The following is a 12,973-nucleotide window of genomic DNA, read 5'->3' as shown; positions in this document are numbered from 1 at the left end:
CAGAGTATTTGATTTTAGACTTATGATTTTTAAATTGAATATTATAAAGTAATTTGGCTAAATGTGTGAATAGTATTGGAATATTTAAAACAACTTAAGATTTATTATGTTAGTAAATTTATTAGTTTACAAAACTGCATAAATAGCTGGAAAAGCGTTACTTGTTAGGCTAAGAATTTTGAAGATTATTTTTCAAGTTCTTTGCCAGACACGTGTGGCTCTCACAAGTAAGTTTGTTGGTCTCTAGCCTTTCTCAATGGCCACTGAAAACCAGATTTTGATTACGAAATGTCTGAAATACAGTATCTTGGTTTGAACCGTGAGTCCTTCCTGCCAATGTAAGAACTTTTCTTCCTCCCTTAACTTTGCTTCCTTCTTTCCTGCATGTTACCACTGGCAGAGCAAATATGACTCAGAAACCGGCTCCTCAGGGTTGTAACATTAGATGATACAGGCTTGGGTCATTACACATGACACCAGTGCCTTTGTTTCATTGGGCTGGGCTCTCTGGAAGGTGTGCTGCTACCTGAGCTGCTGGAAAAGCACTCACAGGTGTTTGCTAGAAAAGCACTCCTGGAGCTTGCCACCAGCTTGGACTTCTAGGGGCTTTCCTCTCAGCCAGGAAGGATTTTGATATTCGTCAGAAATACCTCCGGAAGATTCAAGGAGCTGTAGAGGTGAAGTAAGCCTGTGAAGGACCAGCATGGGAATCCTATACTCCGAGGTACATCACCTTTCTGAAAGCAGAGTTCCAAAGATGTTAAAAGTTGCTCATGCTTTTCAGATGCAATTTTCTATCCCTGTTAATATATTTCTGTTTTGTCTGTTCAACTCCCTGGGGGGGCATTAAGTCAGAAAAAATAAAGTCCTATGTGTTATTCTTTTTGATATTCTTAATAGTTTAAGACAAAGTATTTTGTAATTCTAAAATATTAGCTAGATATAAGTTGAGATGAATATAATACACATTTCATAGTATCTGGATGTTTTCAGGGATAATTTGGACAAAATCGAGTTTGAGTTGTGCTTTTCTCATGACAAACACTCAGAGAAAAAGAGAAAATTGTACCCAATTGGATTTTCTAAATATTCAAAAGATTGACTGCCTCTTTTATGGAACCACATGACCAGAGTAATGCCTTTCAGCTTGGTATTTGAAGGGAAATTCACCTTTAGTAAATATTAGTAAAGACTATCACTATGAAGAAGAGGAATAATAACAATATATTTTGATAATTTGATTATTTTCTTTTCACATCTGATAAATACTGAGGTACTTTTACTTGTATTGGAAGTAACTTATTAGAGTCAAATGGATTTTTAATGATGTTTCAAGAAAGTACAAGCAAGGAATGTTTAGACAAGAGTACAAGAGGTGTAATGATGTCATTATACATAATTTACTCTCTCTCTCCTCTGACACAATTAACTGGTTAATCTGCATTTCATTGCAGATGCTCAGGGGAACCTTCTTGGATAGTTTTGATCTCCTAGTATTAAAGACAGTTTATTTCCAGTTATTTCTAATGCCATGTGTGTATATATCTCTCTGTGTGTGCAAACGCAGTGTTTGATTGGTTTATAACTCTAGGTATGTCTTGCTCAGTGATTTTAGCCTCATGAAGAGATCATATACATGAAAATGACAAAACATATAGTGCTTTTAAACGCTACTCTGGTAACTCTCAAACTTTAGACTGCCCAAGTGTCAGGGAGAGAAGTTTGTTTGAAATGCAGTTTCAAGGGACTCCAACCCAGAGAGTCTGTTTCACTCAGTCTATGGTAGGATACAAAAGTATACTTTTTAAAAGGAGCATCCCAGGTGGTTCTGACATAGAGGTGATCTGTTTACCACCATCCTGAGAAAGAAAGACTGCCACAGGCCAGTGCTTTCCCGTTTTTAATGTCTATACAGATCTTCTGAAGGTCTTGTTTAAATGCAGATTCTTAGTCTGTAGACCTGGGTGGGACCTAAGATTCTGCATTTTGGTTGCTTTTTCAGATTGCATGTGGGAATTATATGTGATTTGGAAAAAGGAAAAAAAAAAGCCTAGTCTCATCCTCAGGTATTCTGATGTAGAAAGTTGGAAGTAGGACCTTTCATCTATAGTTTTAAAGAGTTTGAGACTCTTTAAAATTAAATAGTAATCTCTTAAATATTTAAACATAGCCTACTCATTTGTAATATATCATTTGCTCTGTGTTTCCTAAGGATAAAGACTGTGAGCTACTCATTAAGGACAAGAAAAAAGCCCGCTGGATCCCTGGTCCTATGTTGCCTGGAATAATCTATTTAAAAAAAAAAAAAAAACTTCCCCCAATTTGAGTGTGGGAAGCTCCTGTAGATTGGGGACATAGGGTTATCATTTTTTCTTAGAGCTTTGCAGTGCTAATAGTTATGCAATATATATTTTTAAGAAAGAAGGAGAGAATGAGGGAGGATCCCAGAGAGCTGGTCCTGAAATCTGCACTAGAGGATAAGCTTAGAGCTCAGTGAGAGGCCCTAATTTTGAATAAGTAACTCCAACTGCGTAAGATGGACTTTTAAACAAGGCTGATTCATTTAAACCCTTATCAAAGGTATTTGTTCATAATATTTACAATAGCAACAAACATTTATTTAGGGCTTCTTATAGATCAGGCCCTATTTTAAGCACTTTATATATGTATTAACTCATTTAATACAGCAATCTTGTAAGAGTCACTTTTAGTATCTTTATTTTACAAATGAAGAAACTGAGGAAAAGGTAGTCACTGGCTCATAGTTACACAGTTGAAAAGTGCTTATTGGCTGGAGATTGGTGGCTAGGATGAGTCCTGTGTTTACTCATCCAAAGAGATTCTTCTTAAATCACTGCTGAACTACTAAATTTTTCTACTACTTGTTATTTCAACAGATATGTCATGCTCCATAAGAGAATTGGTCTTAACCACTCTGGCATTCTGCCACTGTTCTAACTAGGATGGTGCCCTGTTCCCTTAGTGGAAAGAATGAATAAACTAAATCCAGGTCCAATGAGGTACATTGTACTGCTACCTTGCAACAGAGAACTGTTGCATTGTGAAGTAGCACAAAAATTGGAAAGAAGAAAAATGCTGAGAACTTAAAAGAGTTCAGGAACTAATACTTAGGAGACTTAAAGAATCTTTTACAGACTTTTGATCTCTTCAGTTGCAGACACAGGCCCCAAAAAGCGTTTCTTGAAAATCATATCTTAAATGATGTATTCCTTTAAACATTGGGAAGTTCTCATTATAAGGCTGTAAGTAAAAGGATGCACACACACCCACCCACACACACACACACATGCACATACACACACACAAACTTAAAATTAATCTTTTGGCAATGGATATGTTTTTCAGAGAAGCTGATGTTACTACAGAAAAAGGAAATATAGTTCAAAAAACAGAAAGATTGTCTTGAAATATACAGTGCCTAGGGAGAGCAATTTAGGTCAAGCAAGTTTTATTGGAAAAGCTGGTACAGTTGAGGAGGAGAAGTCAGGGAATACAGGAATAGAGATGTGACTAATTGAATGGCCATTGGACTGAAAGTCAAGCAAACCTATATTTTAGTCCTGATTATGCCAGGAACTTCAAGGGATTTGAGAGGAAGTCATTTAACCTCTCTGAGTCACAGTTTTAATATTACAAAACAAGAGAGCTGAATGAGATCTGGTTTCACATTTAACATCGTGTCATTCTGTGATATGAGAAAGGCAAGGCAGAGACAATGGGGAAAAAATTGCATTCTCACAATCTTCCCAGCTCTCTCCATCTACTTTGTTTATGTATGAACTCCTAGCAAGATTTTGGTATTCAACAACATATGCAAGAAGAGCATCAGGCGTTTTCATCCCAACTGGTTTTCTAATTCTTTCCTTGTATATTGAAAGTAATTTTACAAATTAAAATGTTGTGCTAAGTCACAAAAGTTCAGAGAGAAAATGATAACTTTCACATATGAAAAGACACCAGGATTGAAAATGTGTATACCTTTATTTATTTATTCATTCACCCATCCGTTTGTTTAATCAACCATATTTATTGAGTACATACTATGTTTCAGGCATCTTCTAGTTCCTGGTGTATATATGTATATATGTATATGTATACATATATATATATGTATATGTATACATATATATATGTATATATGTATATGTATACATATATATGTATACATATATATGTATACATATATGTATACATATATATATATGTATACATATATATATGTATACATATATATATATACACACATATATGTTGGGCATCCCTAATCTGAAAATTTGAGTGGAAGTGCTCCAAAACTCCAAATTTTTTAGCACAAACATGAAACAAGGAGAAAATTTCCTACTTGACCTCATGTGATGGGTCACAGTCAAAATGCAGGTACACAATGCACAGTTTACTCAGAATTAACAAGAGAAAAAAGAATTTCCCAGCCCCTTTCGGCTGTGATACATCTTTTTCTTGAACACCCAGATTTTCCCATGAAAGCAAATCCACAAAGGGTAAAAAATGGCACCTGTGCAGGATGAATGAGCCTATAGCAGATTCGCCACTCTGCCTCCATGGGGCCAAGATTTATGTGTATTTCTCTGTGTGTGTCTTTTTTTGTTTTTTGGGTTTTTTTTTGTTTTGTTTTTGTTTTGCTTTTTCTCTACTCTGTGATGTAAATATACTGTTGAAAATATCAAAAAGGTCTGCAGATACTTATGGGTAACAGTGATAAGAAAAAAAAGGAAGCATTTATGTATACTTATAACACAGAAAGTCAAGCTTTTGGATAAATTGGACAGTGGTATAGGTATAAAACGTCTGATAGAAGAGTATGGTGTTGAGGCCAGGCGCAGTGGCTCATGCCTGTAATTCCAGCACTTTGGGAAGCTGAGGCAGGTGCATCACCTGAGGTTGGGAGTTTGAGACCAGCCTGGCCAACAAGGTGAAACCCTGTCTCTACTAAAAACAGAAAAATTAGCTGGGTGTGGAGGCATGTGCCTGTAATCCCAGCTACTTGGGAGGCTGAGGCAGGAAAATTGCTTGAACCTGGCAGGCAGAGGTTGTAGTGAGCTGAGATCACATCACTGCACTCCAGCCTGGGCAACAGAGTGAGTCTCCTTCTCAAAAAAGAAACAATAAAAAAAGAGTATGGTGTTGAAATGACCACCATATATGACTCAAAGAAACAGAAGGATAAACTGTTGAAGTCCTATGCTGAAGTTAATGAAAAATGTAAAAAAACACTCCACAAAGCTACAAATGAAGATCCCAATTGTGTATTGAAAAAGTGGATCCATCAGTATCACAAAGAACACATGCCACTTAATGGTATGCTGATCATGAAACAGGAAAAGATCTATCACGATGAACTGAAAATTTAAAAGAACTGCGAATATGCATAGTTCTTTGGCATAAATTTAAGAAAAAACATGGCATTAAATTTTCAAATATTTGTAGTGACAAAACATCTGCTGATCAGAAAGCAGCAGAGAAATTTATTGAGTTTGCCAAGATCATCACTGATAAAAATTCTCACACTAGATCAAGTCTATAGTGCTGATGAAACATCACTGTTTTGGCATTATTGCTTCAGAAAGACACTGACTTCAGCCGATGAGACAGGCCTTGTGGGAAATCAGGATACCAAGGACAGGATAATTGTGCTGGGATGTGCTAATGCAGCAGGCACACACAAATGTAAACCTACTGTAATAGGCAAAAGCTTGAATTCTCACTATTTTCAAAGAGTAAATTTCTTACTAGTCCATTATCATGCTAACAAAAGGCATGGGTCACCAGGGACATCTTTTCTGATTGTTTTCACAACATTTTGTAGCAATGGCTCATGCTCACTGCAGGGAAGCTGGACTGGATGAAGGCTGCAAGATTTTGTTATTCCTTGACAACTTTTATGCTTATTCTTCAGCTAAAATTCTCATCAAAAGTAATACTTATTCCATATGCTTTTCCCCAAATGTGACTTTATTAATTTAGCCATGTGAGAATGGTGTCCTTAGATCAATGAAGTGTAAATATAAAACATTTTTGTAAACAGCATGTTATCAGCAGTGAACATAGGTGTGGGTGTTTCACATAAAGGATGTCGTATATGCTGTTGCCAATGCTTGTAATGCAGTAACTAAAGACAGTTGTGCATACCTGGCATAACCTCTGTCCTGCAACTATGTTCAGTAAGGATTATAAATAAGTGACTTTGAATGATTCTGTATGTCAAATGAGAAAAGAAAAAGATGCCTGACCATACATACGCAAAAAAAAGTACCTTCAGAGTCCTTCAGTAAGTTGGAAGAAGTTGATATTGAAGAAATTTTTAACACTGATAATGAGGCTCCAGTTGTTCATTTATTAACCAATGGTGAAATCGCTGAAATGGTTCTGAATCAAGGTGATTGTGATAATAGCGATAATGACGATGGTGGTTAACACTGTAAAGACGTTGTCGGGGCCAGATCAGGCAGGTCTTGTAGGCCAAGGTGAAAAATTTAGATTTTATGCAAAACACAATGGAAAGTGAGTAAAGGATCTTAAGAGAGGAATAATATGACCATTAGGGTTTAAAAAGGCCACTCTGGTAGCATGGGAGAATAAATTTGAGAGATGCCAGAGGGAAAGCTGGATCTTGGAAGGAAGCTGTTACAGTAGTTTATGGAGTGATAATGATGGTTGCATTAGACTAATGGATGAATTTTAGATAAATTTTTTACTAAAAGATTTCCTGGTTTGTAGGTTGGCAGTGAAGGAAAGTAAGAAATTAAAGTTGGTACTCAGTATTCTGCCTTAGGCCAGCCAGTGGATGGTGGTGCTGATGAGATGGGAACACTGAGAGAGGGGCAGAAGGAAGGACGCATTTCAGGGTTCTATTTGGACATGGTACTTTAGCAATATCCATGAGACATCTAGGTGGGGATGGAAGATGAATACAGGAAATGTACCTTTAAGGAGAGGCTCGGGCAAGAGATAATAATTTAGGAGTTGTCTGCATATACATGGTATTTAACGCCAAGAGAAGGGATGAGTTTAGACATGGAAAGAATGTAGAGATAGCAAAGGATACCAGGTCATTGTAGCAAGGTATGGTCTTGCCAGAGAAGGAAGGCAATATTAAAGGACAACCTCCTTTGAGCACCCTTGGAGCTTGTAACACTCAAGAAACATAAGCATTTAGTCAAACAGGAGATTTTCTGGGGTTGAGGGGGAAACACATTTTTCTTTATTCAACATTGAAAGGGAGTTTCAACTTTTGTATGTGAAGTGAGCTGATCAGCACCAAAAGTGGTGAGGAGAAAAGTGAGTTTCTCAAGTTTTGTAAGAGGACAGGACAAGACAAAAACAGCTTGTGCCCCAGAAGTTCTCCTTGTCTAAGAGCCCACAGCAGGAATGTATAATTGTTAAGAAGCCAGCTAAGAAGCCAGCTGTTGAGCTCAGAAAGACAGGTTCAAAGCTCATCTCCACTATTATCAAGGAGAAAGTGGGAGAGAAAAAAATCCCCGAATAAACTTGTTTTCTAAGGGGAAAAATAAGTCATTTTATTTGTATATGCCTTCTACAATATAAGCTTTTATTTCATATATGTGTGCATATCTATTGAAATAACAAATAATTTTCAGCTAGAAAAATTGTGGCTTTTTTTTAATCAACTAAGGAAATCCCACTTGTATTTTTAAAGGAAAATATAGATTATTTGAGATGAGATAAGAAGGCATAAAAGGGATCTTTTACTTTTAACCATAAAGATTCCTTAGATTCTAAACAATAATTACTTTAATTAAAAATCTGTAATGTTTACTTATGTTATAGAAACAGCTGTTGATACATAGCTCCCCTAATCTTAAAGTTATTAAGATTAGAAATACCTTTTTTGGAAAACTGAAAAAGAGATGAGAATGGGAGGCGTTTACTATTTGGGAACCCATAAAGTACTATTTAATACAACAAAATGGTTTGCATGCTAATTAACTGGGAAGTCTTAACACTAACTTTCTAAACTGAAGGTAGATTTTTTCAGAACTCTGCTAACATTTCCCATCAAACATAAAATAAAATTCAAAGTCCTAACCATGGTCTACGAGACCCAATTTTCCTTGGTCCCATTTGCTTCCCAAATTTCCCGCCACTCCCCTTGCTCATGCAGCCATGCTGACCTTCCTGCTATTCCTAGAACATATCAAATCAAGCTCTTGTCTCAAAGGGCTTGACAGTTGGATTCCCTTTGTCTGGAAGTTTCTTCCCCCTGAAAGTTACCTGGCTCACTCTTTCACTTAAGACTGATCATGGATCTCTGCTTGAATCTCACCTTCAAGAGATCTAAAAGAGTGGCTTTGTCATTCTTTATGTATTCTCTTACTGTGCTTTACTGAAGTATTATAATTTTTAAAAATGTCGGGTTTGTTAGATGAAAGTGGATTTGAGAGTCCTATGTGTTATGATTTTTATGATTCCCAGTTTGCAGGATGCTGAAGAGGAAGGTATAATGATAGCTTCCTTGACCTAAATGTCGGTTTAATAAACGTGTCTATCTTGTAGAAAATAATATAGTAGGTTATGAGAGAGTTACAAGAATGTAAGAATAAAACATTTGTTTTCTCCAAAGAGTTTACTGCGGTCATAAGGCCAGACACAAATAATTCTCCCAATCAAATCCCTTGTGGGAAATTCTTGATGTTAGTTGATTTCTAATTTGCCACAACTCAACTTTCCTGCCTTTAATGGTCAAATTTATTTTAATTGGACTTTATAGTAATAACCAAAAACTTACTTGTTACACTGAAATAATACAACTAATCCTGGAACCCTAATGTCCACACCCTTTTCTAGCTAATTGGTGCCACTAAAGTAAAAAATTTTGAAAAATGAAAAAGATGCTAATTGCCTTGATGCACCATCAGACCACATGAATCTTCAGAATCAAGCAAGCATTTCTGCAAAGGCAACGTTTTCTCCCAACATGCTTAAGATTAGGCGTGATGAGGATTTGAAAGGGGATTTTAGCACTATGGTTTTGTGGCTTTACCAACAGTTGACCTTTGGCAGGTATCAAGATCATATTATGCTTAAAACAAGGTGGGATGAGGTCTTTCAGCAACCTCAGGACTTCCCGTTTCTATATATGTGAATGAGAATTTCTTCCGCCACAGAATATTCAAGACACAAGGAATTGGAGGTAAGAGTTGATTTTAGGAAAAGGAGGTGAAGTAGATGGCAGGCAAGAGAAGAAGCTTTTATAGAGAAGCCTCCCTTGAGAAAAGTAAATGAAGATGAGGGCAAGAAACAGTGGCTTCAGAGCTGCACGCTAATGGAAGTCAGCCCCTACCTGGGAAGTAGTGGTAATTTCTGGGACATAAAATCAGAAAGTCATCATACATTTGAATGAAGGACCAGAGAGGAAAAAAATAATTGTCTTCAGTGTTAGTATGATCCAAAATGGAGTAAAAACTATGTGCAAGTATATTATTGAAACTGCAAATCACAGTAGACCTATAAAATTTCCTGTAAGCAAGAATTGGTAAGTAACAATTCATAACACTATGTCTATTATTACCACATTACAATGTGTGAAATGTTACTGATATTTTTTCCTGTCATTATTTTTCCAAGTATGTGAAACATTTATAGTTGTTTTTATAGGTTCACTTACATGCTAGTCCTCTAATCCAAATTCTTTAACTGAATTTAAGGGGATTTTAGTAATTTTGTTAACTCTGAAGATGCGGGGGAAGGATTGTCATATAACATGATACAGAATGTGATAAATGCTATTATGTACCTCTTGTGAGTATCTACTGGGTTTTCATCATCTCTGTATCCCTAGAGCCTAGCACAGTTCTCTTGGCAAGTATTGAGATCTCAAAGTCTGTTGAATTGAATTGAAGAAAATAATCAAGGACTATAGGCACTCCTGGAACTTTTGTGGGTAGAGTTTATTATAAATTAGTGCATGGAGTTGCATAGGAGTGGAGAGAGGCTTAATGGGTTAAAACACTGGTTCTGGAGTTAGATAGACCAGAGTATAAATTCTAGTTATGCTACTCACTAGCTATAAAGAGCTCTGAGCCTGTTTTCTCATCTGTAAAGAGGGATAATATTATTCTTGTTCTAAGATTGCTGTAAGGGTTAAATGAGATGCTGCTAAGGTGCTTAGCATTACAGATGGTATATAAAAACAGTTCAGTGTATAGTAGGTATTATTACTGTTAAACTTTTTGCTGTTATTTTTTATTTTTCCCAAAGGAGACTTACATTTAGAGATTTAGTGCTAAAATACCTGTTTGGGTCCATTAAATGTTTAGAGACATTGGCTGCTGAGAGTTCAAATCCTGGGCCCTTCCCCAGCCAAACTGTCTTCTACGTTAAGAATAAGACAGTGTAGAAAAGTCTTGGGATGTCAAAAGGTAAACTGAGGCACGGTTAAGCTCAAAAGAATTTATTTGAGCAAATACCGATTCAGGAATTGGACAGCTGTGGTTTGCAGGCTTTTTGGAGGGAATGCAAGGAGAAGGCTTTTATAGGGTGAAAAAGGGAGTAAAGCAAAGAAAATATTGGATTGGTTGCAGTTATACAGTTGCTTTATTTGGTCGATTCTGCTGGAATGTATGTAAGTTAGGCTTCTGATTAGTTAACTTGGTTTCATTTTTCTTTAATATAGGGATTTATAAGAAATAGCTGAAGTTAAGTTTTGCTTATGTTTGCAAATTGAGCAAGGTTTAGGTCACTTATGAGGTCTAAATGGATTTGTCTGGCCCAGAGATTCTTGAAGCCTGGTCTCCATTATAACTTACTTTAACGGAAATATATGCCAGTTCCTATTGCTGGTGTGTTGGAGCAGGCTGGAGCTGGCTTGAGTCAGCTTGAACTGGTTTGTGAAAGCCAATTTTGCTCAACTCTGAGTTCGGTGCTCTCTCTTTTGTAGGTTGAAACTAGCCAGGTGGGAGCGGTTACACCAATGAAATGGAAGAAGACCACAAAGGTTTTCTTTCTTTCTTTTTTTTTCTCTTACTCCCTCCTTTTGTAGAGCTGGATGTTACCTAGTTATGGGCACCCTACTGCCTTCTCTGTTCTCTGTGACTACCTCTGTGGTGGTCTGAGGTAGTAGGGGAATATAAGGGCTTCTGATTTGCCATTTTCTAGCAGCCAGAACCCACTCTTCCTCCACCCTTACTCCTTGCTGGAGGTGAAGGCTCTTCTGCTTTCCCCTGGTCCTCATGACCTCAGAGTTTCTGATGTCCTGGAGTCAGAAGTGTGGCAATGGGGTTTTTTTAGCTTCCTGGCAAGGAACATAACTTCATGTTCTCAAACAGACCTTTCAGGATAAAGAGTAGAAAACATAGATCAATATGTGCCCTGCTTCTATTTCCCCTTCTGCTATCGTTCATGAGGAACTATGACTTCTCTACATGTTCCAGCCAGTGGTGGGACCTTCCTCCCTGTTACACAGAGACTGAGTGGACCTAGAACAGCCTTTAAAAAATTATTGCGACTTTTTTATTTGTCTGAAAGAAGACATTTCCTAAGGAATTTATAAAATACAGTATGTGAAGAGTGAGTTATCAGAAACAAAGGCTTGGAATTGATTGTAGAAATCAAATTAAACCCAATAGGTGTTTATTATCATTCTCCAAGGTTTCTTAACTTGAAGAGAAAGAAAAACATCTTCCTTCCTTTTCTGAGAAGACATTTCGTGAATCACGAGGCTTTTTACCGGAATCATTTTGCTCCAAAACCTACAAATCCTTCTCAGAAATTTTAATGGAACATTTTAAGTGAGGGGAGCTTGTAGCATGGAGATGGCTAATAAACAGTGAACCAATTCCTCTGAGCCACAGGCAAAGTTCTACACAGTCTTTCCTTAGATTGGGAATTACAGAAGCTCCATTATACTTTAGGGAAAACAACACTAAAAAGTGGGGGTAATTTGGGGGAAGCTTTGCTTTTAAAGACATCCATAGTGGTACAAGTTGTTCAGATGTTTCTACACTATTAAAATAATAACAAATATTTTTTCAGCTGTGATATCTATTGTACTTAGAGCAGTGCAAAATATTATTAAGTAATACATACAGTTAATCATCAACATGCTGATTATTTTAGTTAATCATCAACATACTGGATGCGTCATATTCTACCCATGGACGCTTCTTAAATTTTAGTGCCTGGGCAAGTAAGATGGAAGTGAACAGAGTGAAACCTTACCTCCAAATTCTTGGCTACTTTTAAAGACAAACATGTGGGAAGGCAAAAGAACACAAAAAATTTTTCCTAATGTTCCATTATTCCAGAGTTTTGAATGCTCCTTAGCTAATGTGAGTTTAAAAGCTGCAATGTTACATTAAATTTTTACTTCCATTATGGGGGGCTTGTTTCTTTTACCTTTGCAGAGATTCTCAACCCTCACTGTGCATCAGAATCACCAGGGAAATTTAAAGAGCACTAATGCCCAATCCTATTCTTACAGAGTCTTATTTAACTGGTCAATAGTGGGGCCTGGGTCGTGTTTTAAACATTAAGTTGGTGCAAACATGATTGCAATATTTAGCCAAGGTTGAGAACCACTGAGGCGAAATATTGTCCTGGTCCTTACATGATCGATTACCTTCTAAACATCAACCCCTTTCCTAGCCTCACTTCCCAGCCAGATCGGATGAATCCATGTGTCAACCAACAAATGACTTTTATCCATGTTCTGGGTGCTTGACCTTATGGAAGCCTAACTTCAGGAGGGTTGCAGTCTAGTTAAGGAGACTACATTTAACCCACTAGCTCATTTAAGGCCAATGAGCTGCTTGAGGTTCTGTATATTTCCTGCTGCAGGTAGGAAAGATGAAAGAGATTTCTTGGAGATGAACCATGAGATAAGCCTTGAAGAATAGATAGCACAATTTAAAAGATAAGGATGGCAAGCCGGTAGCCCAAACATAGAAGTGAGGAAATTGACCTGACCAGAGATGGG

The 12,973-nt window shown here is 37.0% G+C and overlaps 1 protein-coding gene across 1 annotated transcript in view; it reads left to right on the top strand.

Moving 5' to 3' along the window:
* The first annotated feature begins 466 nt into the window (after positions 1-466).
* The window catches only part of ANKRD22 (ankyrin repeat domain 22), a 30,060-nt gene continuing 17,553 nt past the window's right edge, over positions 467-12,973 (top strand). Inside the window, exon 1 of the mRNA XM_031015415.3 lies at positions 467-724. Coding sequence (XP_030871275.3) covers positions 704-724 — 21 coding nt within the window. The 5' untranslated portion in view covers positions 467-703. The remainder of the gene's footprint in view (positions 725-12,973) is intronic.

This window comes from Gorilla gorilla, chromosome 8, assembly GCF_029281585.2.
Source record: "Gorilla gorilla gorilla isolate KB3781 chromosome 8, NHGRI_mGorGor1-v2.1_pri, whole genome shotgun sequence".
NCBI lineage: Eukaryota > Metazoa > Chordata > Mammalia > Primates > Hominidae > Gorilla > Gorilla gorilla.
This window is presented reverse-complemented; position numbering and strand designations above follow the sequence as displayed.